The sequence below is a fragment of the Bacillus rossius genome, chromosome 1, assembly GCF_032445375.1.
Source record: "Bacillus rossius redtenbacheri isolate Brsri chromosome 1, Brsri_v3, whole genome shotgun sequence".
In the NCBI taxonomy this organism is placed as follows: domain Eukaryota; kingdom Metazoa; phylum Arthropoda; class Insecta; order Phasmatodea; family Bacillidae; genus Bacillus; species Bacillus rossius.
In genome coordinates, this window is record NC_086330.1 from 59,393,459 (window position 1) to 59,418,577 (window position 25,119).

General features: G+C 38.3%; 1 protein-coding gene across 1 annotated transcript in view; it reads right to left on the bottom strand.

The window, feature by feature from the left end:
• The window catches only part of LOC134528500 (kelch-like protein 10), a 39,234-nt gene extending 21,754 nt beyond the window's left edge, over positions 1–17,480 (bottom strand). Inside the window, exons 1-6 of the mRNA XM_063362212.1 lie at positions 17,153–17,480; positions 13,857–14,123; positions 7,010–7,283; positions 4,716–4,897; positions 4,041–4,252; positions 866–1,014 (exon numbers count right to left, since the gene is read on the bottom strand). Coding sequence (XP_063218282.1) covers positions 866–1,014; positions 4,041–4,252; positions 4,716–4,897; positions 7,010–7,283; positions 13,857–14,123; positions 17,153–17,406 — 1,338 coding nt within the window. The 5' untranslated portion in view covers positions 17,407–17,480. The remainder of the gene's footprint in view (positions 1–865; positions 1,015–4,040; positions 4,253–4,715; positions 4,898–7,009; positions 7,284–13,856; positions 14,124–17,152) is intronic.
• Between the last annotated feature and the right edge of the window lie 7,639 nt (positions 17,481–25,119).

Here is a 25,119-nt window from a genome sequence, read left to right on the forward strand (position 1 = left end):
GTAGATGTCCGAAGTGAAGCGCGGGTACACCAGCTAGTATACAATAAAAATGCTTATAAACCAATGTAAAAATATATTAATATTTAAATATAAAAATATATGAAACCTATATTTAAATTATTTAGCTGGATTACATATACAGATTTGAATTTTTTTTTGTCTTCGTCTGTTTTTTCTGTTTGTTCCGGCCTGGCACAACAAGTACAGAACGAGTACAATAAAACTTTTTTTAAATTAAGAACTATACTAATTTATACACAAGGCTCTACCTCTTAAAGTATAACATATGGTAAGTGATCTTATAACCAAAGTTAATGAAGAGGAAGATAAGATATTAAGAATGGTTGATATTTATCACATGATTTTTGTACAATGTTTGAGCGGGTTTTCAAATAGATTTCTGATCCCGAAACACGCGTATTTTCCACACCAGCTGCTAGAGTTCGCTGCCGGAGTAGCTACGTTGACTATAGAATAATTTTATTGCAGACCGAAATATTAAACTCTATAATGAAACGGCTCCAATAAAAGAGAAAAAGATTTGGAAAAATACTAAACCCCAGGTTATGATTTAATTTTTGACCACAAACTGCATTAAAATACTGCCCACCTTGTTAAAATCAATTAAATATTTATTACTATAAAGATTCACTTTGTATTTTTATTTTTAACTTCACTTCATGCCATTCGCCACAGATGGCAGCACCGTGGTTGTTACCCGTTACCGATCCTTGATTTCCATCGCATTCACGAAATAACTCCCACCAAATGCCGCATACAGAGTGCTGAGATGTTAAACATAAAAAAAGGGGGAGGGAACCCGCACGAAATGTTTGCTTGCCTCGCCGGGCCCTTGGTTGCTCACCTTGCCGCCGAGCACGGCGGCGCTGGCGTCGGAGCGCTGCCTGTGCATGGGAGGGATCATCTGCCACTGGTTGTACTGCGGGTAGTACCTCTCGCACGAGCTGAGGCGCATGCGCCCGTTGTAGCCGCCCAGGGCGTAGACAAGCCCGTCTGCGGAACCAACGACCGAGCACACACACCCCACCGTAGTGGCTTCCCGCATTTCGCATCAAGCTTTACCTGGGCTTCAGATGAATGGTGCAGTGGGGGATCTTGATTTAATACGCCATTGCTGTTTTTAATTGTTTGTCATGGAAAAAAAAACTCAAGCAAGCAAATTAAGAATTAAAAATAGAAACATAAATCCACAGAGAACAAGCCAAAATCAGGTGATGTCAGAGAGATAAACCCAACGTTGAACCTTAACCTGTATTGTGGACTACCCGATGACAACAGCACAGACGAACACAAACAAACTTAAATATCAGACCGCATGAGAAATACGTGTAAGGAATTTAGTCATGAAAAATAATAACAGCGCAGAGGAACACAGTGGGCTAGCAACGACGAGACCGTTTCAACAATAGCAGTAAATTCAGGTAGACCACAAAACCTGGGCAATGCAGCAAATATACGAACACAAAGATATAGCTAAACATATATTATGGACAACACAACGACGACAATACCAACGAACACAGTAGGTTTTCTATATCGCCTATGGTTTTCATTTTATTTCTTAGTTTGCTTTCTCGAATTTTCCCATGACAAACAGTGCGAAAATGCAATGGCGTATGTTTAAGAAATTGTATTAAATCAAGCTTTACCTGTTCACGATGTCACGCCGTTTAAATGGGTCGTGGCCTGGTTCACATGTTCCAAGCGTCTGGAAAGACTTTCACGGTTCTCGCCACGTCCGCAGATGGGTAGGAGGGAAATGATATGACCTCAACGTTTAGACATGCCTCGCTGCAGCCATCTTCAAATACATTCAACAACTGAAGGCCTAGAGTTCTGTTACATCAATTTTGTAGCGTCATTCGCAGCCTAGCTGTGATTGGTTTCTTTGATTGGCCATGATTGGAGGACGGTAAGTGTACGATAAGTCTGCATAGTATGTAGACATGCCTTGACTCTGATTAACCATCACTCACTAACTAGCTAACGCATTTCGACGGACGTGACCTTCCCAGACGCCAAGAAGGAGTCCGTAAAAATGTTCCGATTTTTATTTTCCCCTCACTTTACTTAGAAAAGGTGTTGTGACGTGAAGATCATAAATGCTAAGGCACACACATCTGAATGCTTGCTAAGCGTTTTCTTGCAATCGAGAATGCATTTGAATTAGAAACTTCTTTTCATGAAAATCTTATAAGTTTGAACCTATGAGGGAGAAATAATTTTTAAGTTTGATTTTGTAAAGTTATCAACTTGAATGATTGGCCAAAAGAAGTTCTAAGTGACAATACTTTTAAAGTAAATAATAATATCTTTTTAAATAAGGTATTCATTATATCTTTCACAACTACAGTAATAATTAAATATAGGAGATCTTGCAAGTAGAGTTCACGATGAGGCGTGACTGCCATGCACCGAAGCGTCCGGATATTGAAGCAGAAACTGTAGGTACCTACATATTTTGCGAGTGGGATACATGGAGAACGTTGCCTTGAGACAATTGGCATTTTCGGGATACTCCTGTTTCCCCTCCTCCAACAGAATTATTCTAATGCTGAAATGTTTAAATGTTTTATCCTATGTCCATTTCTGGTAATCTCAAGACCAATGTGAATTTTAACCCCAATTATTTGAGTCATTCGTTATACTTTCGATGAAGCATATCCAACATCATTTATTTTCACTTATCTGTGTTAGTAACGAAATTTATGGATAGTAACGATACCTGAACTGGTCAAATTTCAACAAAGTAAACAAACACAAAATTTCAGCGTAGAAAATTAATGCAAAAAATTACTACTGTGGCCATAATTTTGAAAAAATATTGATCTTCGATAGCAGTTACTATATAGTCTTATGTCTACCATTTATCACAATGGGCTTGCTTTATCTCCATTCGCACGTTTTTAAAAGCAAAGGCTAATTGTTCTGAAGGAATATTTTTGTCACTTTAGTATCTGCGTATTCAGATCTGCGATATGCGGTCGGCTGAAACATGCTTAATGCACAGATACTGAAGTAACAGCATACGCTGTACGTGCAAGCGCGCTCTTGCCACTTTGAGGTGGCTGTTGAAGCAGCACACCGAATTGATGTGCTTGCAGCTTGCAATGCCTGGAGTTTGAGAAGTGGAGGACACTGATATAGCAGCATGCATTGTACCTGCAGACGCGCTAGTGTTTCTAGGAGGTGACCATGTTGTAGCCGTGTAATGAAATAAATGCTTGTGGCTTTCAAAGTCTCTGTCAGATGGGTTTTGAGGAGAAGAGGAGGATCAAAAACTGTGGCAAACAGACCATACTTAGCGTGCAGACACTAACATAGCAGCGCGCATTGTATTCGCAGACTCGCCCCTGCTATTCTGAGGTGACCGTGTTGAAGCATCGTACCGAGTTGAAGTGCTTGTGGCCTTCAAAGCCTCTGTCAGATAGAGTTTGGGGAGGCGGAAGTCCCCGAAGCCATGGCGTGCACACAGAACCTAGCGCACAGATGCTGGTGTAGTAGTGAGTGTTGTACATGCAAGCATGCTCCTGCCACTGGGAGGTTGCTGCGTTGAAGTATTGCACCAAGATGAAGTTAATTTAAGCTTTCAAGACTTTCGTCAGTAAGAGTTTGGGGAGGCGGAAGGCCCAGAAGCCATGGCGTGCACACAGAACCTAGCATACAGGTGCTGGTGTAGTAGTGAGTGTTGTACATGCAAGCATGCTCCTGCCACTGGGAGGTGGCTGCGTTGAAGTATTGCACCAAGTTGAAGTTCATATAAGCTTTAAAGACTTATGTCAGTAATAGTTTGGGAATGAGGAAGGTCCAGAAGCAATGATAAGCATACATTACCTAGCGCACAGACACTGGTGCAGTAATGTGCGTTGTACATGCAAGCATTCTCTTGCTACCGGGAGAGTTCCGCGTTTAAGAAGCGCACCAAGTTTAAGTGCTTGTGGCCTTCAAAGACTTTGTTGGATTTTGAAATTGATGGTTGAGGTAGGGGAGGCTCAGGAGCCGCGGCGAGTGGACCGTACCTAGCGCGCAGACGCTGACGTAGCAGCGCGCGTTGTACATGCAGGCGCGCTCCTGCCACTCGGAGGTGGCCGGGTTGAAGCAGCGCACCGAGTTGAAGTGCTCGTGGCCATCGAAACCGCCCACCACGTAGATGAGGTTTTCGAGCGCGCACATGCCGTGGTAGGAGCGTGGCAGGCTGTCCGTGTGCTGCGACAGGAACCAGCGCTGCGATCTGAACAGGCAAAGTCTCGGCTTCACCCACCATGATGTATGTTTTGTCTTTTTCACCCACCATGATATATATTTTGTCTTTTGTTGCTTCAGTCTCTTACAAACAAATATAAAATACAAGGCTATATAAGTATTTATTGCACATCTGGGGAGTCAGAAAATAAACATTAAAAGTCTAACCATGATGCACATTAACAAACAATATGTGATGATTACACATGGACAGCAGAAACGTATTTCTTTATTGTGCAATTTAACCCTAACTAATTTCTCACGTATTTTAAACATATTTGTTTAGCAAATACTAACTTCATGATTGCCTTTCCACATTTATTCCCAACGAATTTATTTCAAGCTATTAAGCAAACTTCTAGGGTTAACGTTATACGGCCCCGGATTGTTTTCCTTCACACACAAGAATAACCCCAGCTTCACTCCGCGGACTGGTTCCTCCAGCCACCCACCTCGGGTCGTAGGTCTCGATGAAGTTGGTGGGGCTGCCGGAGCTCCAGCCGCCAACGGCGAACAGCACCTCGTACGGGATGCGCGGCCTGCAGAAGTGCGGCTTTAGATCGAGCTCCGTGGCGTTGCTGGTCGCCATCTGCGTCAGGAAGACCGTCGGCTCCTCCACGAGGCGTTGCAGGTCCTGCGCGGCCAGAGACCAGAGTCAGCGCCTAATTAGGAATCGTGCTGGGGACAAGATCACAAGAGGGCTCTTCATAGAGACCAGTGGTATTCGCCATTTCATTTTGCGTTTAGCCAAAATTCAAATATGGTTCGGCGATTGGAGGAATCTAAAACCATTAGACTCTTTAAATAACAAAGTATCAAATCACACAGGCTACCTGGTAACAGGCCGGAAGAGCTCCAATTGACATGAAAAATATACGTAATGGGGCGGGGCGGCCAAATGTTGACTGGGAGATACTCCTCAAAGAGCCCAGGATGTGTGGTGTTGGTCTCGCCCTTGGTGCGTGGTCGCTCGGAACTTTACGAGCAAGCCCTGGGAGTCCCTACTCCGAAACGAGCGGACGAGTGAGCAGCGTTACACTGCTCCGGTACTAGCCTAGTGAGCTTGTGGAGGTTGGATAGGTCCTCAGCTGGATTCCGGACTCTCTGTGGGATGTTCTGAGGAGTCGCAGAGTTGTTGAGAGGCCTGGATGAACACCTATACTGCCTGCTCCGTGAAGGGGGGCGGGGAGCGGCAGCTAGCCGGCATGGAAGCTATTGGTTGCTGAATGGACTAGGGGTTGGGTGGTGGATGCTGGGATGGGTGGTCTCAGCCTCTCGACATAGCTCTTCACCGACGCCTCCAAAATGCGATGAAATGGCGTATCCGTTTCCCTTAGGATTCTGCCCTTCTAGGAGCATATCCCGTCCCGCAAGGGTTTAGGGAACGCGTGACGTAAATTAGCGAAGCCTAAGCCCTATTTTCGATTAAAATTTAGGCTACCATTTGGGAATCTCACAAGTCTGCAGCAAGTGCCAGGGAATATTTCTCCATGTATGCAAAGAACCATTGGAACCACTAATTTTCTGGTTCCTATTTGTGTAATAGTTTAACAAGGCAGCAATAACCAAAACCTCGATAGGCCTGATAGCAAAATAATCAAGCGTAAACAAAAACACTCAAAAACCTTCGTTTTTTGGCACTTAAATCCCAAAGTGTATCCTTCATACCTAGGGACTGGAAATATTCGCGCATTCACTGACCGGCCAGATGGACTTCAGAGACATAAGTATTATAATAGGGCCGATGTCACGTTTCCATTGACTGCTAAGATTCTGAGAGACTTGAGTGGTTGGCTTATGATTCGGAACTTCTTTGATGGCAGTCTTGTAAATGACATCTTGGCGTCCGCGTGAAATGTGTTCAAAATGAAGATGCAGCAATTACAAAAGTTTGAATTTTAGCCTATGGTGAAATGAACCTACGAAATGTCCCGTTCACCGATCTCTAACGATATCCTTACGTTGAATTACAGATTGCGCGCGTGAGTTATGCAATAAATAATTTTATCTTAAACACTGAAAGGCCTATTTTCTTTTAAGAATTGCCTAAGTTTGTCATGCCACACACAGCTATTGCTTTGCTGATGCTATGCCCCCATGCACATTATCTTTGCGCCACGGGCTCGGCAGAAATGCTAGGAGGAACAGGTTAGCAACGAGCAATAAAAAGTTCACGCTTTAAGCGCATGCAAACATAATTCATACATCGTTACAGAGTCAGTCAATCAGTCAGCAATGAGCGTATTTATATAATACAGTAGGGACTGGAATAAATTCTCGGGCTAGACTCCATAAATCTATGTACACTCAGGCAAAAATAACTCTCTCAGTGGCTCCTGTCCTGTGAGACGTAACTGTAATTTGAAACTTCTTTGAAGGTTTTTTATTGGCCCAATGTTCTCCATGTAATGTGTGAGAAAGTAACAGAAGCAGCGCTCAGGTATAAACTATTGAATTTTCACCTGTTTTACGGTCTCTAATTATTAGTCATTGGTGTTGCCTGTCTGTGAGGTACACATTCCCCTTGCTCTTTACAAAGTATTATTCTCTGGTGTGGTGGTTGGCTCAGAATGGGAGAAAGCCAACTTTGGCTTGGGAGTGGGAGTGCGAAAGTAGTTGGGTGGAAGTGAGACGGAGGCAGTGGTTGGGTTCGGAGTGGGAGGGAAGCCGTTCTTGACTTGGGACGAGGAGGGAATTCAGAGGTTGGCATGGGAGTGCAAGGAAGGCGGTGTTTGCTCTCGCTCACCGGGCTCTGCTCGACGTACTTGCACCGGAGCACAATCTCGGTGAAAGAGTCCAGGTCGAAGAAGCCGTAGCGCACGCACAGCAAGAGGCGCGGCAGCAAGGGCGCGCGCGACTCCGGGTCGGCGTCCACCCAGCGCGTGACGGCGCGGAACACCACCGCCTCGTCGGCGACGTTGAGCTCGTCGTCGCTCAGCAGGCGCTCCAGTTCTTCCACCTGCATCTCGCACCACTCGGAGCTCTCCTCGGCTATGCGCTTGAAGTTCACCTTCACGAACCTGAGGGAACCCCCGCCAGCCATCGTCTCATCAAGGCAGAACTGTGAGGATCAGGTACCAACACATCTGACAAGGAAGGCTCCAAACACTGTTATGTTTCTTGAAGTGAGACCTGGTAGTGTGAGACGAGGCGATGTCATCTTCAGAGCGTAACGGAAGTGTAATAATGCCTTCGGGAAACGAGAAGTGCAACGAACAGGGGTTAAAATGTTTCAAAGAGCAGAGGGGAGGATTATGAGTAGAATGCCCTATGTCATTTTTTTTAAATATAGTAAACTATATGTGGATATTTACGTACTTTTACACTTTATCATTGCACAATAATTGCATTCTTGCTTACTCGCATACTTGAACACGTTTATTTACCATTATATGTTAAATTTAGTTTCTAATGCGAGTGGCGACCACACAAATTTTTTAATTTATTATTTTGCCATGTATTTATGTGCGCTTTTTTGGCACGCCTATGAAAAGTAGGAGTTAATAACGAGCCAAAATAATCTGAACGGTAGAATAAAGCTAAGGTGATTCACGACAAGTATTTACTTCTCTCGAGGACAGCAGCCAGTGAGAAAATGACTTGAGATCCGAGAAAACACAGCACAATCATGTCTATCCTGCAGGTATATGAACCGACACATTTTCCGGTTCCTTAGCAGTAATTAGACATGGCGACAATTAACAACGAAATCCAGGGATGTTATAGAAGGATTCGGCCCGTAGTCTACTGTCTGAAATAACTCTAGTGTTTGCCTGGAATGATTTTGGGCAACCATGGGAAATTCAGGATTTGAATCCAGGACCTCTGGAATGTGAATCCATGGTAACAAATTTTGTGTAAAATGATATGGTTTAATCCGTATAAATGAAATCTAAAGACAGGCAATCACTTTTGGTTATGGTTATAGACGTGACAAAATAAACCGCAGCTAGATATCATATGATGTAAAAGAAAAGTCACTATATATAATTAGTACCCTTCTAAAGCCAGTCTCTTAAAAACTAACTGTAAATAATATCATGAATAAATATATATGAAAAATTAAAAATGGGAACGACATTTATACGGAAAATTTGGCCTCGTTAAAACATTAAATTGTGTTTTAAAAGTTTATTTTGTTTAGAAAATTAATATATATATATGTGTTGGAATTATGTTTCCATAAGTTTCAGCGGATTTAATAACATGGATATTTTTGACCAATATAAGAAAATAAAAATATTATTATTTCACGTTAATCTTTCCAGTTACTTTCAGATCTCGAGACCTTCATTTCATAACTTTTCTTCTCTACTTTAAAATGATCAATGAGAGGGGAAAGGGAAATATATAGATGTTAAAACAATGGAGGCACTATGTTAATTGCAGGTACACTGTACCTAAAAATCTAATTATATGAAAATTGTTCAAGTCAAATATGTAAATTAGTCCAAAAACATCGCAAATAAATTATAATTTTATGTTAAATATTAAATGATTACTCAAATTTTTAGATATCTTACAATTTCAGTATGTTTTCAGGCTGAGCATTTAGATCTTTTGGAAAGCAAGCCGAGGGTTAAGCATTCGATCGATTGCAAGGGCAGAGATTTTCACTTGCAAAAAAGTCCTTCCTGCTTTCAGAACTGTTTGTCACTTTGTTCTTTAACGTTCGTTCACTGTAAAAATTTCTACACATTACAAGTAAAATACTTGAAAACTCAGTTGCCAACGATATCACTAGTAAAACTGCAAGGAAGAACTTTGTAAAATTGTATATGGCACAAAACTCCGCCTCGCAATTTTACAAGTGATATCGTTGGCAACTGAGATTCTAAGGACTATCTTTCTAATAGTACAAAAACGTTTTTACAGTGTACTGTAAAAAAAAATGTCTAATTATCGCAGTGTGATATCGCATGACGATAACTGGACATTAGGTTGGTCCTTATTTTACAACATTTTAAATGGTTAGCTCCCGCTCCCCTGTCTTGTTTCAATCAAAAAAAAAAAAAAAAGAATTGTGCAAAGTTTTATCTCAATCGGGCAATTGCAAGACGACCCTCATCGACCATGGAATTTTGGAAATTTGGAATTTTCACTCATAAGATATTTTTCAGTTATTTATTTATTTTTAAAGTAATTTTATTTTCTGGCAGATTTTCATTGATGACGACCATCATTCCTGTTACGAGTTTTATTCTGCTGATAATTTTCCTTTCTGCGACCTTGTATACATTTTTCTTGGCTCTTTGGTCGATTCGTGAGGTGACATTTAAGGGTGTTTGGAGGATTGAGATATGTGATAGCCATTACATCAAGTGCAATAAAATTGCCAACATGGGCAAGATCACACTATTTAGTTGACAATTTCAACGATATACCTAATTAGTTATGGTTTTTGTGTTATTAATTGTAAGTACTCGTGAATTCATTAATAATTTATTAGAAATGGAAATTAATGCGAGATTTCATTGATTTAATTAGCGTGCCATTTTTATATAACATTTGATTCGCTATTGCTAATTTAGTATGAAAAATCACTACATATTTGCTGTGTGCATTATTTTATATGATTTATTATTACCCACCAGTGTACGAGATGGTATTGTGAGACCCAACCACATGCACTTCATCGAGTTGCCAAAAGATGACAAAAGCTGTGTTCTTGTGCTTTCTGCTACCTTCCTACCTATACCACTTTAGTATCTCTGTGGTATTATAGCAAAGTAACAGATTTTTTGTAACGTGCTTTATCTACTTAATTATAACACAATATGGTGTTGTCTTGGATGATTGATTTCTCAATTATTGTTTCAGTTCGGTTGGTGCTGCTGTTATAAAGTGACTTTTGTGATGTGATTTTTCCTAGACTTGTAAAATGGCAGCAACTTCTTCAGGTAGTTTGTCTCACTAAGTAGAGTGTTTTTTATTTCACTCTTTTTGGCTACATTACCAATCAAATAATTAGAGCCAAACTATCTTCCAAGAGTCAGGGTTAAGTGGTTTTTTCCTACAATATAATATTATTAAATACAACGAAAGAAAGTGCAGCATTGGTGATTCTAAATGTTTCTATTTTTTGAGAAAAAATGTGACTTCCTACTGGAAGAACTGACCACTCCATCGATAAGTTAGTCGAACTATATGATGAAACAAAACATTTGCAGAAACATTTGTCTAGAACTTCAGATAAAATATATATATATTTTTTTTGGAAACTACGCATGATATTTTTGACATATATTATGCAGATACTTTGGGAAAGATGCAAAATAAAGAGGATAAGAATTTATTAATGCTTCAGCGCCAAAAAAAGTCCGAATCCATTGTTCTTGTGGATGGAAAAATAAACCACAACGAAGAAATAGCACTAAAGCACAACGCAAAGGAAGCTTCCAGGAAAAACATAACTTATGAAGACATGAAAAATATTTTGATACATCAAAAACTGCTGATTTATCATCAAGCATCCTAATCCGTGAGGGTGGTGAAGACATTTAAAATTCTTCTGTCATCGATAAGCAAATATCAGCAACTGCCACAGCAGAAACAAGTTTCAGAAACTCTAGACGTTTCTCTGAAGTTTTTGATAAGTGTAAAATCACTGATAGAAATGGGGTTTACAATTAGTGGTTGCTGCAGAAGCTTTGGGGCGTGATAATGATCAGCTGGTAATAAATCCAACTTATTTTTAACGCCTTCGAGAATAATCTATAGAAGTGAGACACACAGAAATTCATCACAAATTTAACCTAAACGACTGACTGCCAAGAATTAGTATAGCATTGGAATGGAAAGTTGTCCCAAGCATTCACAGGTGTTGAAAAATTGATATATTGGCAATAATAGTAACATTTAAAGGTAAGGAGCAATTGTTGAGCGTCCCTCAAATACCAACTTCTTTGGGACAAGAACAAGCCGTGGCTGTTTACCAAGCAGTGGAGAAGTGAGGTATAACCGATAACATTCAGCCACTTTGCTTTGATACGATCGCAAGTAATAAAGGTCGACTAAATGGTGCTTGTAAAAATCTATAAAATTTTAAATCGTAATCTGTTGTACCTCCCTAGCCGTCATCAGCTTTTTGTGTTAGTTTTGAGGAGCTGTTTAGAGATACTAATGAGTGAAACTTCTGATCAAAACATGCCGCTTTTCAAAAGATTTATCAAAATCTGAGAGAAAAAAAAACTCGACAAGAACATTTACATAACTCGTAGAAATGGATTGACTGGTAATGTTGTCTCAACCATTCTTAGATTTCTTAAACTCATCTTTCTGCACAGAAACAACAGCGAGATGCTTATCGAGAATTGTTGGAGTTAAGAAACTATGATCTTTATTGGCTGCATGACAAAGAACGGGATGTAATTTTGTACCCCAGGAGCTGTAAGTCATGCTAGGGGGCTGTCAAAGGCAATTTATATACTCAAAATTTACCTATTTAAAGATCAATTTAAGTAATCTAATAGGGAGAACAACGGATTAAAAAGATTATGATTTTTTTTGCTCAAGTGTACATTCACACGTAGTTTCTATCTCAAAGCAATTAAAGCACCTTAACATGATTTCCTATTCATGCGTCAACAAATAAACTATCAGGATATAGATAAAGAAATCAGTAAGGCTGCTGCTGAATTTTTCTAACTCCTGCCGTTTTAAAATAAAAAAAGGATATTTTTCTTAAAAGTTTTATTTTTAAATGATAGCCTGAACCTTAAAATTCTTTTCCACATAATTTCAGCAAATATTTAGGCACATACCGTAACGTACAACTAGTTTTTAAATACCACTCAGCATGATTTAAATGTATCAGATAACGACTAACTTGTAAAACGTATCTTCTTAGCTCCCGAAACTGTGGCTCTATTCTTATTTGATGACAATGTTCCAGCCACGGCTAAGAAAATTACGCCTGAAGTTATGCTGTAAGCAGATAAAGTTAAAGATTTACGTTCTGTGCCCAAATGATTTTTCTTCCTTTACAAACAACAAGTTTTGGTCTTTTGTAACTCCCGTTACTAAATTTTCTTCGCGAGATTTTCTAACACCACCGATTTCCACGACAAAGACCCTTCCTGGTTACACAAGTGATATTGAAAAACTTCATAAGACAGTTGTTGTGAATGAAGCTGCAGAAAGAGGTATCAAAATAATTCAGGAATATAATAACATTCTCACAAAATATAAAAATGAGAACAAATTGTTTTACTGATCGTTGCCGAAAACCGTAAAAAAAAAATACCCAACTGTAACTAAATCCTCTCGTAGGAAAACATAATGTTGAATGTTATTTTACGTAATGTTTTGATTTTAAAGAAATAATTGCTCTTAAAATGTATTTCTCTTATATTAATTATATAAATATAATATTTTTAATTTTTCATCTTATTTGAAGGATTGTTCCAATTTCAAGGCGTTTGAGGGTCGCCTGGTATTAGTCCTTTCAAATGAAATTTTGACAGCCTGCTTTATTTGTTGATTAAAATTAACTTTTGGGAAATAAACTACGGCTAAGGAGCACCCTACTGGGCATTCATACCAGCCTCCGAAAGAATCCCCTACCATTATTTAGAAAGGTTTAGTTTTTAGTTTTATTAAAAAATGTTATCTAAACAGCTTTAACATTTATTTTGTTTCTTTTATAACTTAAACAATCAGCTAATGCCCAGACTGCGTTGAATTGCCCATATGTATTTTTTTTGTTTGAACTATGTACACATATACAAAGCATTTCACTATCTATATCTCTCTAATTATCTATCTATGTAGACCTCTCTATCCTTCTCCATCTATCTCTCTAGCTACATATATTCATCTACCTCTTTATATCTCTTTACCTCAATTTATCTATACATCTAAATCTCCCTATATTCATCTGTCTCTCTTCTTTAAATACCTATATCTATAAATCTCTATAAGTGCCGCTCCATAACACTGAACATATTTAATATGTATAATTATATCTATATATATTTCTATCCATCTTTTTACCTGTCACAGTTGTGATATTGGTATATAAAAACACGCACGTACTCGAATGCAAAGTTGTGTCAAAATTTCAAGGCAATCGGTGAAGAAATTTCTGTTTGTTGGTGGGAATAATATATATTTTAGAATAATTTTTTGAGAGGGGGTGGGGTATGATATATCCCCAAACTAAATAATTCTCCCCCCCCCCTTTTTTTTTGCTGTTTGCATACGCCACAGTCCGCATGAAATGTAAACCAATCGAAGACGCAGCAAGTATTAGGCACATTGGTTTTAATTTTAGCCTGTGGTGAAATGAACATCTGAATTTTTTTTTTATTTCTATTTTTGTGCAAGTAGGCGCCAGGGGAGGAGGATTAGGAGGAATCGTAGACGAAGAGAAATAATAAGAGTAGGAGGATGCAGTAAGAATTGGAGGAAGAAAAAGATCAGGATGAAGATGAGGAGGCAAGAATGAAGATGAGGAACAGATTATGAGAAAGAAGAGGAGGAAATGGAAGATGATAAAGAGGAGTAGAAGGAAGAATAGGAGAAGTAAAAGGATGGAGGATGTGTTGGATGAGGAGTAGGAGGAGGACGGACGGAGAAGTCCAGCGACCCACCTGTCGCCGGTCTGCTCCAGGTTGCGGCAGAAGTAGTGGCGCGCGAACCGCAGCACGCCCAGGCAGTTGGCGGGCGTGAGCTCGCGCAGCAGGAAGTGGCAGCAGCGCTGCACCACCTCGCCGAAGCTGTAGCGGTCGGCGGCGGGCAGCAGCTCCTGCACGTTGTCAGCGGCCACGCGGCACGCGCCCGTGTACGCGTGCTCCAGCAGGATCTCCAGCAGTCGGCCCGGCAGGTCGACGGACTTCTCGCGGTCCAGACTCTGCTTCCTGGACAAGGGAGGTGCAGCAAGCCGCGAGGCAGGCAACTCATTTCACACTGAGCCCATCCTGTAGGAGTTTTACTGAAGGTCAAGATTATCAAGTATGTTGGCGACGATAAAGGTGAAAAACCAAAATTGTGGCGATTCAGATGGCTTCCTCAGAGTAACACAATTCAAGATATCGGCCTACATCCAAGATACGGCTGGAGCCGAAATACTTTAAAAATGACAGTATATGATTTTCACCCGCCTGGTCATTTTTTTTTCTTCGCACGAAGATGTTCAAACACGATTGGGATATGCTTGCTACTACACGTTAGAGCTCTCATTCCGCTGACTGCATGTCAGTGAATCCCCCCAAAGTTGAATGAAATGACTGACATAGGTATTCGGAAGCAGACTTTGTGCATCCTTAATTCGCCTATGTTACGAAACAATGAGAAGAAGTTCATAATGATGATAATAACAATACACAAAATATATTATTTGATCTCAGTCTCTAGCATCCACGAACTGGACGTCATTTTCAGGATGGTGATTGTCAGTCCTCGCTTGAAATGCCTATATAGCTGTATACATCTTTCTCTTATTAGGCTATCTGAAGTTAGCAACCAAAACCTATTGCATCAAAACCATCCCAATCTTACATCAGAAGTCTCAGGCAGGAATGATAACAAGGTTTCGAGAAACTGGTCTTGGTAAGACACAGTGAGCCACCAACTTTGCAGCCAAACCACCTCAGAGTTGACCGATGACAATAGAGACCTCGATAGAATTTCCGTCGTGGTGGACAGGTGGATAGGCATGAAGGGCTCGCCTAGTCAGGGGTGTTGCTATCTGTGTTAGTGACGCGGGATGGTAAGTGCGACTCACTGGTTTTTCTAGCGCGGTATCTCCTCTAATGAGGCGAAATCTTCTCTTCGTGCATATGGTTACTTTGATATCTAAGCGGTAACCATAACATTATACGGTGGAGTTATGAAAATAAGGCGCAGTTCAAGACCCTTGAGTGCTTTCAAGAAGCTTAACTGGCTTTTCATTTCTAAATGTTAATCTGAAAACACGTAATTCAGCCCTTTTCACTCTCCAAAAAGTACAGTTAAAAAAATTAATACGCTAATAGAACTACTCATTCGCCCTCAGAGAATTTTCAAATGCTTTTTGCAAATAAAACCCACTAGAATATCTTGAGTTTTTTCTGAAGTTCTGCACACCGTATATGTGCCAATGTAGGAGGGTCCTTAAGGTCTTACGCCCCGTCAACAACGATGTCATTTGAGACGGATACAATCAATACAACAGGGGAAACCGGAGAAGGTATCGGCACTTGTATAGAGCTAGGAACTATCCAAGAATTTTCCTAATGAGTTATCGGGAAAACAATGAAAAACGTAATTCAGGATGGATCCTCCCTGACTTAAGTTCCACGTTTAAACTTTGAGCCATCCCCCTCGGCCAGTGGCCCTACTTGCTTTCTCGTAGTTGAAATTTATGTCCTGAGTGCGGAAGGGGGAGAGGGATATCTGAGAGTAGGGTGGTCTAACTTACAACGGGATTAGTGAAGAGCATGAAAAAATATTTTTAAAAATTTTGAGCGAGTATTTCAGTACTCACCATTATTATGTAGCTTCTAACCTCGGTAACGAGAAAATGCATGTGTTATAATTCTTGCAAATACATTTACAATAGAAAATTGGACACCAATTCTTTAAAACAATGCCGAGTGTGATAAATCTATATAAGCAAATTGTGTTTTCAACTACATTTCAAGTCGTGAATAGCACGTAGTTTCTGCTCCCGCCTTATAATTCTCTGCCGGAGCAGCTACGTTGACTATTGAATCGTTTGATAAGCAGACCGAAATCTTAAAATATTAATGAAACGTCTCCGATAAAAGTGTAATAGTCCTTAAAAAAAATACTAAAACCTGGTTTTGGACTTATTTTTAGACAATGAATTTTATTAAAATACTATCAATCTTGTTAAAATTCATTAAACATTTAATACTATAAAGTTTCCCTATGGCCTTGTGAACGTTAATTTATGCCATCCACCACAGATGGCAGCACCGTGGATGCACGTTTTCGTTCCATGTTACTTCCGTTCCATTTACGAAAGTACCCCTACCAAATGTTATACCGAGAGCTAAGATGTAACACTTAAATAAATTACCGGCTGGAACTCTCATAACCAATGCCATCAATGGTTTTATGCTTCCTGGTGTACCAGGTGGTTCTCCCCCCCCCCCCCTTTCCAAAAAATTTAAGTACGAGCTCAGTTTCGTGTTTGGGGAAGCAACGTGCGGAGTTGATAATCAAGACGCTCATGAGCTCGTGTTGAGGTCCGCCACGTCCGTTACCTGAAGATCGCCTTTCATGTTGTCAGCAATCCGTTTGTTGAGTAAAATTTTATAATGTTTATAACTGTTGCTAGACGGCCCCATGTCAGCTGGTGATGGGCGATGCCACAGGGTGGCCTCGTCTGCATGATTACATGGTAACCGGGTTTAAGGCGCCAAGTTGGTTAGAAGCCCAGAACCTTGACTGAATTGTAGGTAGTGCTTGCAATAAATTTCAAGGTTCACGGCATTTCCGTTAAAAAAATAATTAAAATTCCAATTTTATTATTTAACCCAAAAGACGTTCCTTTAATTACCCAGAAAACAGGTTTTTAAAAATTCCTACTGTTTTCCCGGAAATTACCGTATGTTTGTTAACATTAGGCAACGCTATGCAGTGACGCGGCCGTCGGCATGTTGTGCTTTCTTAACGTAGCCGAGACTGCTTTCAACGAGAGATGTCATTGATCCTGTGGTTCTGCAGGGATCCTTGAGAATACAGCGTATCCGAATATTAAAAAAAAAAAAAGAAGAAACAGGTATGTGTAACGTCGGTACGTTACGGCCGAGGCCCATTCCATTTGATTTTCTAACTGAAGTAAATATTGAAGAACGTTCACTCGGAACGGGTTCCCACCAACCTTTGGCGCCTGGATTCACGCGTGTTGTGCGTAATGCGTGAAAGAAGGCCGACTCACCCGTCGATGGTGTTGGTGAAGACGAGGCGGAAGTAGGGGCTGACGGCCGACAGGATGACGCGGTGCACGCGGAACTTGGCGCCGTCGCTGCTGGCTAGCGTGGCGTCCGCCAGCTCGCCGCTGAGCCACAGCTCGCGCCACGCGGGCGGGAAGCGGTGGACGCCGGCCTGGTCGCCGGAGCCGGAGCCCCGGCAGAAGCAGCGGCGCCCCAGGATCGCCTTCTTCGCGGTGCGCCGGCGGCTCGGGCTGGACATGGCGTGGTGCGTGGATCAGCGCAGTTCTCCCCCGGACCCCTGCTGACTGTTTGTTTACCCGCCATGGAGGTCGCGCCGCGGACCCTGCTGCCCTGTTCTCCATGGCTAAGCCTTAGAGTAATGAGCACATAGACCGTACTCATCCACATTGCCTTCACCGTAGAGTAATAAACACACAGACTGTACGCATCTACCTTGGCTTCACCGTAGAATAATAAACATGTAGTCTGTACTCGTCTTCCGTGACTTCACCGTAGAGTAATAAACAAATAGACTGTACGCATCTTCCTTGGCTTCACCGTAGAATAATTAACATGTAGTCTGTACTGATCTTCCATGACTTCATCGTAGAGTAATAAACACAAAGACTGTACCCATCTGCCTTGGCTTCACCGTAGATTAATGATTCGATAGTCTGTACTCATCTTCCATGACTTCACCGTGGAGTAATAAACACAAAGACTGTACCCATCTACCTTGGCTTCACCGTAGATTAATGATTCGATAGTCTGTACTCATCTTCAATGACTTCACCGTAGAGTAATAAACACAAAGACTGTACCCATCTACCTTGGCTTCACCCATAGATTAATGATTCGATAGTCTGTACTCATCTTCCATGACTTCCCCGTCGAGTAATAAACACAAAGACTGTACCCATCTGCCTTGGCTTCACCGTAGATTAATGATTCGATAGTCTGTACTCATCTTCCATGACTTCACCGTAGAGTCATAAACACAAAGACTGTACCCATCTGCCTTGGCTTCATCGTAGATTAATGATTCGATAGTCTGTACTCATTTTCCATGACTTCACCGTAGAGTAATAATCACAAAGACTGTACCCATCTGCCTTGGCTTCACCGTAGATTAATGATTCGATAGTCTGTACTCATCTTCCATGACTTCCCCGTAGAGTAATAAACAAATAGATTTTACGCATCTTCCTTGGCTTCACCTTATATTAATCATTCGATAGTCTGTACTCATTCACGGAATAAGGAATTATGAGAAGACGACTTGCTGTGGAGTAGTTTGCGTTACTTTCTAACTTCATCATCGTTATACCGCATTGTGGAAGTGGTGCTACATAACGTTTGATGATTGTCAGTTTGTATGATTAGAATCTCCTTAGAACGCATAGACTGGTTATCATCATTCATTACTTCACCGTAGACAAAAAACAACACACACAGTCTGAATCTCGTATTCCATGACATTACTACATATTAATAAACACATAAACTTTTTCGCACTTTATGCATGGGACCATCTATAGCAAACGATTAGAAAATATTACTATTTAAAAATACTGATATAATAATAAAGCATTTCTTTGTTTAAATTTTGAAGGTAAGCGGTCAGGCTCTATTGTTTAAAACATGTAAGGCAACCGCTTGTCAATTCTTAAGGGCAATGCATTCACAGATAGTTTCTTCAAAAGTCCAACTACGCTAGCATAAGTTAACCTCAAAAATTTTTTTTGTATGTTTATTTTAATTTTAAACATTATAATTTGGTTAATATTATATATTTATGTCAAGAAGGAAAATATCGCATTATTGTAAGATATTGGATATATTTTATTCGATATTAATAACAAAGTAGTAGTAGTGTTACAGGAATATGTTTGCAAAAAATTGTTATGTCCCCAAGTACAACAATATAACATAAAATCATCGCAAATTCCTCTTCATTGTGACGCTGAAATATTCCAGGTTTTAAAAACTATTTTCCTTAACCAATATTTGCTTCATTATCTGACACGTGTCCTTTGATGCTGGGCTGCGCTGACTGGCGTCAGACTAGTGTCTGAGCTTCACCAACTGGCGTGTGAGTACTGGAATTGGGTTTCAACAATGAAATTGTGACTAGCGTCTGGGTTTCTCCAACTCGCGTCTGGGCTTCACCAATTGGCGTGTGAATACTGCAGCTGGGCTTCACCAACTAGAGTGTGACTAGTATCTGGACTTCATCAACTAACTTGTGACTACTGCAGCTAGGCATCACGAACAATTGTGTGACTACTTCTGGTTTGCACCAACTGGCGTGTCGCTTCTTCATCTGGCTTTTTTCATATTTTATTGTTTCAAGTAAGCAGATAAGCGTGGTTCTGATAACTTATATTAAATGGAATCATCACACAGGTAGGTATTAAATAAGTTTTTGTGTAATCACAGGCAAAACTTTTTATTGCATGTTAAGAAATTGTTAGTATCCTTTTGTATGAAAATAATTTGCGGTAATATATTACTCTCAAGCTATTATGTTTTAGTTAGCAGTAGTTTTCTTGAAAAACTATTATTATCTCTAAATTATATCAGGGCTTCATGGCGGACGTATAACTGATAGTATAATATGTGAATCTTTTATAATTACTTAACATAAATTATTATATGCACGTTGTTTATTTCCCATAGCTACTATCAGCAAAAACAATACAACTCAACACCGGACACTCGGCTTGTTTAGTATAATATATTATATTTATATGAAAACCATAGACACTAGCACTACTTGGAAGAGTTGCATAGAACTTTGTTTATAGAAGTGGAGGGAAATTAAATAATTACTCATGACTAAGAGATATGATTTTTTTAAACGAGTTCTAGTAAAAAATCTTCCTGTTATTTATTTGCAATGAAACTCTTCGATACCTCTTCGATATAATGCAATATGAAAGCAGTCATACCTGAAAAAAGAATTTTGAGTGAATCTTTCTATACTCGCTGTGCTGTGTAAACATCAAACCTCGGTAACGAGCAAATTCATATGTTCTCATGTTGTTTATGTTACAAATAAACTTTTTATACGGAACTAAAATCGAAATTTAGCGTCATAAATAAACTGATAAATAAAATATTATCCTTATCAAGAAACACAATTTCTAAATGCAAAACATACACATACTTTTTGCGCCCGCCGCTGTAATTTGCTGCCTGGATCATAAACATTGCTTCCCACCTTTACACGCAGATAACAACACGAAACAACAGAAATTTTTATTCTATTAGAAACGGCTCCGATCGAAGCGAAAAATATTTGGAAAAAAAAAAAATGGAAAACCCTGGTAAAGAACATAATTTTTGAAAATGAATTTTATAAAAATACTTTCAACTTGTTAAAATTGACTAAACAGTTAAGTTTCCACTAACTTTTATGCCATTTCTAAAAAATTAACCTGACACATTTTTAAACACATATTATAACTCTGAGTAAATGTTTGTATATTTGTTTTCGCGTAAACGACTGAAAACGTTCTGAAAATACTTTCTACAAACAATACTTAAACTTATTGGGTTAATTCAACATTTTTTTCATATAACGTTATAAACTAATAATGATATTAAGTAAATAAAAAGAGTGTGTACATATGTAAGCGCGTTAGATTACACTCTTTGATTAGAGCACAGAACAATTTTTAAATTTTACTGTAACAAAAAATAATTACATAAAAACTTGTAGGTTAGTATGTATGTTTTCTATCAAATCTATAATTATTTAAAACTATTCAAACAGCAATTTTGAAAATATTTAATATCTATTTCTATAAAGAAATTGTTATAAAACAAACTGTTTTCCGTGAAAATAACGTTACGTAGGCCTAAAAGAAAATAATACCTAATATATATATATATATATTTTAAATTAACTATGTTTATTTATATTCAGTAATGGTAAAGTGACCGCAAGTTCTCAAGATATGACCACACGTGCACTGGGGAGAAATTCTCCATCGATTGATATGCGATCTTTCGCCCACGACCGAAATGTGTTTTTTTTTCTTTGGGTAGGGGGCAGGGGGTGGCTTTATCCACACACGCTGTCTGTGCGTGCCGGGGTAGTTTCGTCGCGAGAGCTCGGGAATATGACGGAGAGCAAGGCCCGGGGTAAAAAGTCAATCAGATTATGTGAGAGTGCTGATGGCCTCTGGTCCTCGCCGAAGGGTTATGACGATGATGTGGGGTGGTAGGGGGTAGGAGAAGTGAAACGCACTCGCCATCGATGTGCTGATCCTATCACGAGAGCCTATCGCCCATCTGCCCCCCTACCCACTTCCTCCCCCCCCCCCAAACTTCACTGGATGAAACATAGGTGTCCGGGTGAGAAGCAACGTTCGATGCCATGGCTTTTACGCCCGCAAATGTGTGTATTTTTTTTTTGGGTGTTTGGGGGGAGGGGTAAGGTGTTGTGATAAATACGAAAACTAATTCTAGGTAACGTTACCCAAAGAATTGTTATAGGGTCTAGAACAATTCGGTGCTCGCAAAATTATGGCGTTTCAAATTATAGATACACGATTCCAGTTATCTGCACAGAGAATTGAACATCGAAAATTTTAATGATACAATTTATTTTCATGCTATTAATTTTTTTGGGGGCATTAACAATGTAAAGTGCTTATTTTAACAACTTATGGTAACCAATATTAGTTTTATTTAATACATAACAAAACATGATTAAATATTAAATTTGGTGTACCTTAAAATATAAAATATTAAAAATTTCCTCATTAACTCGTCTTAAATAATACAAAAACCTAATTTTTTAAAGAGAGTATAATTTTGAAAGTTATTTCAGGATTCATCATTTAGATAGAAATTACTGCGCTAGTTTTTGCAAAAAATGTTTGACATAATATACAAATTTTATTGAAGAATCTTAAAAACACATAGAAATGAAATTTCGAAGGAATTTTTTAGGTAGAAAAGCCAAAAGTATAAAATCTACCAAAACCGGACATTCACACACAATCCAATAGACAAGAAAATGATTTCATAAGTCTATTTTCATCCAGAAAATTAAAAAAAAAAAAAAACACACACACACACACACTGACGTCAACGCATACATTCTCTAAACGACATTATTAAGACTATGTGTATAACCAAATATTTTTATGCTATTAAAATATTTTTACTAGCAATCATATGTCACTCTACATTGTATGGTGCATATTAAACGTGGTGGTAAAATTTAATGTGGTAGTGAAAGACATTCGCAAGTGTTCCACTTTTTTCTCGGGAAACAATATTTTTGTGTGGTCATTTTACCACAGCGCCTAAGCCAATTCGACATCTGTTTTGAAACCAATAAACTTTATTAAATGCCACAGTGATTTTCTGGCGATGTTTACAGTAAATATATGTTTTTTTTAGGATTGCATATTATAATTTAGTTTACACAGAGGCAGTTCAGAATTATGACCAAGATAAAAACAGCCGTCCACTACACTGTTTGAAATAAAGTACCTATATTTTGATATTTTATCAAGGAATTACTCTTAAACTTAATACCACAGCTATATCACTAGATTGCTATAGAAGAAAGCCATTTCAGTTATTAATTTTGAAACGAAAATTTATTGGACTTTTCACTTATTAGAACTGGATGCCGAATAGAGTGATTATTTTTGTCACAATAGAAATCGGCATGAAGTCACGCAAATATAGGTCATATTCACGTTAGGTGGTTGATCGTGAAACTCCTTGAGGCAAAATAGTTCTACAATGTTTTGTTGGGAGTAGAACTGAATGAATTAAAAGGAACAAAACTTTTTCTTTTTTCCATCTAAAAAAAAATTTTTTAGTTGTGAAACACTTTATATGTAAATTTGTGTTCAAAAAGGCGAACAATATTTTTTTTTTCATAGTTAAGTTAAATTTGTTTAGTATTATAGGCCTTCTATGTATTACGCTTCATTAAATGCATCAAAATTTGATATATTACGGAAATTCAAAAATAATGAATAACTGCTTGAACCAGATTTGTATATGCATTTCGTATGTTTAATATTTTAAAAAAATGTGTGTATGTTTTTGATTTTTACAGTTTATTAAATTTTTAATAATGTTATTAATATGTAAAATATATTTCATAGCTATTTGGAATTCATGTTGCAGCTACAATTATTTCCATTATTAATGATTTGTTTCCTACAATGAAACTTTTGCCGTGAAAAAAATTTATAAAGAATTTTGACGTGATAACGTCTTATAAATCGATGAACGCCGGCTGCACGCACGAAAAATTGTTACGTTCCGCCTGAGCCGAGCGTGCAAGAACTGGGCAACCACCGTGCAAGAAAACCTTCTATAATATCAAACAGGTCAAGACGGGATTTTTAACTAATTGTTCGTGATTATATTTAAACAAATTATTTAAATTAAATTGTGCAAAAACTGTAAAGAATATTTGAAAGTAAAAAAGTATGCAATTTTTCATCAATGTTTTCTCATGCCGTTATCACGTAAAATTATCGTCCGTAAACCGACTTTACAGACAACCCTTTTTATTTAATTTTAAATATATTGAGGAATTAAGTTTGACCTGCTAAGTCTCTTACTGGGCGTATGCTACACTCTCGCTGTCCCATCGCTTGTGGAACGAGCGGTAGTAATGTGCGCGGTTATTTTACAAATGCAATTTTTGGTTTGGTTTTCAGGGTGAATACTCGACCTGGTAAAGCCTTCAACATATGGAAATAAGGTAAAATTCGTTAGTGCAGGAAAATGTCAGGGAGACGCAGGAAAGTTTTATTAATAATTACAATTTGTAATTTATAAGGAATAACTCAAATTTTAGCACGACAATTAAGAATCAGCAGATTTTGGATTCTTATGAATAAATGTGCACATAAATCAACTCACCACTGATGTATATTATATTAAATTTATTGGCACGGGATTTGTTGGCTTGAATTTGTTGGCTCGATATTTTGTTTTGTGATTCACATTGCCATTTTAACTTGTTAAAATTCGCAGTTTTTTTTATAGGACATTTATTGATGTGTTTGTTTGCCAACGAGTGTAAAGCAATCGTGTGATTGTAACACATTATATGTTAACACAATTACTGTATAAACTCTGATTATTGTTATTGTTGTAATCAGTACTTCAATATAAATATAGAAACCTACTTGCATGTTGTTTTGATTATGAAATGATATTGTGTTTTGATGTTATAAATTGCGAGTTTTGAGCTTCATTTATGGTTTTGTAAACCTGCATTATTTAGAGTAGCGTCGGAATTACATAAATCTTTTAGTTTCAGAAAAAAAATGGATTTAGTTGTAAACAAAACTAATCTAAAATTCAATAAATTTTTCAACTTATCGAGTGTCCAAGCTAGTGTTATGTACCTAAAAATCCCCAAGGTTTGTCGAAAAGATTAACTTGGTTGAATAGTAAAAAAAAAAATAAAAAATTTTAAAAATAAATTTTAAGCCTATGTCTTTATTGTTGGCATAGGCCAATTTACACATGTAGATATTTATATTCACATTGTTTTTACTGATTCTGGATAAAAAAAAAAGGGAAAGTTCTTTTTATTAAATTTGGAATGTATTAGTACCAAATATAATCTTAACATTTAACCTAATTATCTGTTTACTTTCGTTACTGAAAGTTTACAAAAACCATTATGACTTTTAATATGTAAAAATGTTCCTTATTAGTCACAAAAACGTGGAAATATTTTGTATAAAAGGCATTGGGTTTAAAATAAGTAATTTTTTAAAATTTATAAGCGAAACAAGTTATTTTTGTTCATTAATTTTGTTTAAATCAGCCCTGCTAAGGAAAAAAGGCAGTAACTGCAAAATATTCAATAGTTATTTTTTGATGTATATGTTTTTGGGGACGAAGATTCAGAAAAATATGCTAAATAGGCCGTATCTGCATTTATTACTGAGATAAAATGGGTATCAATAAC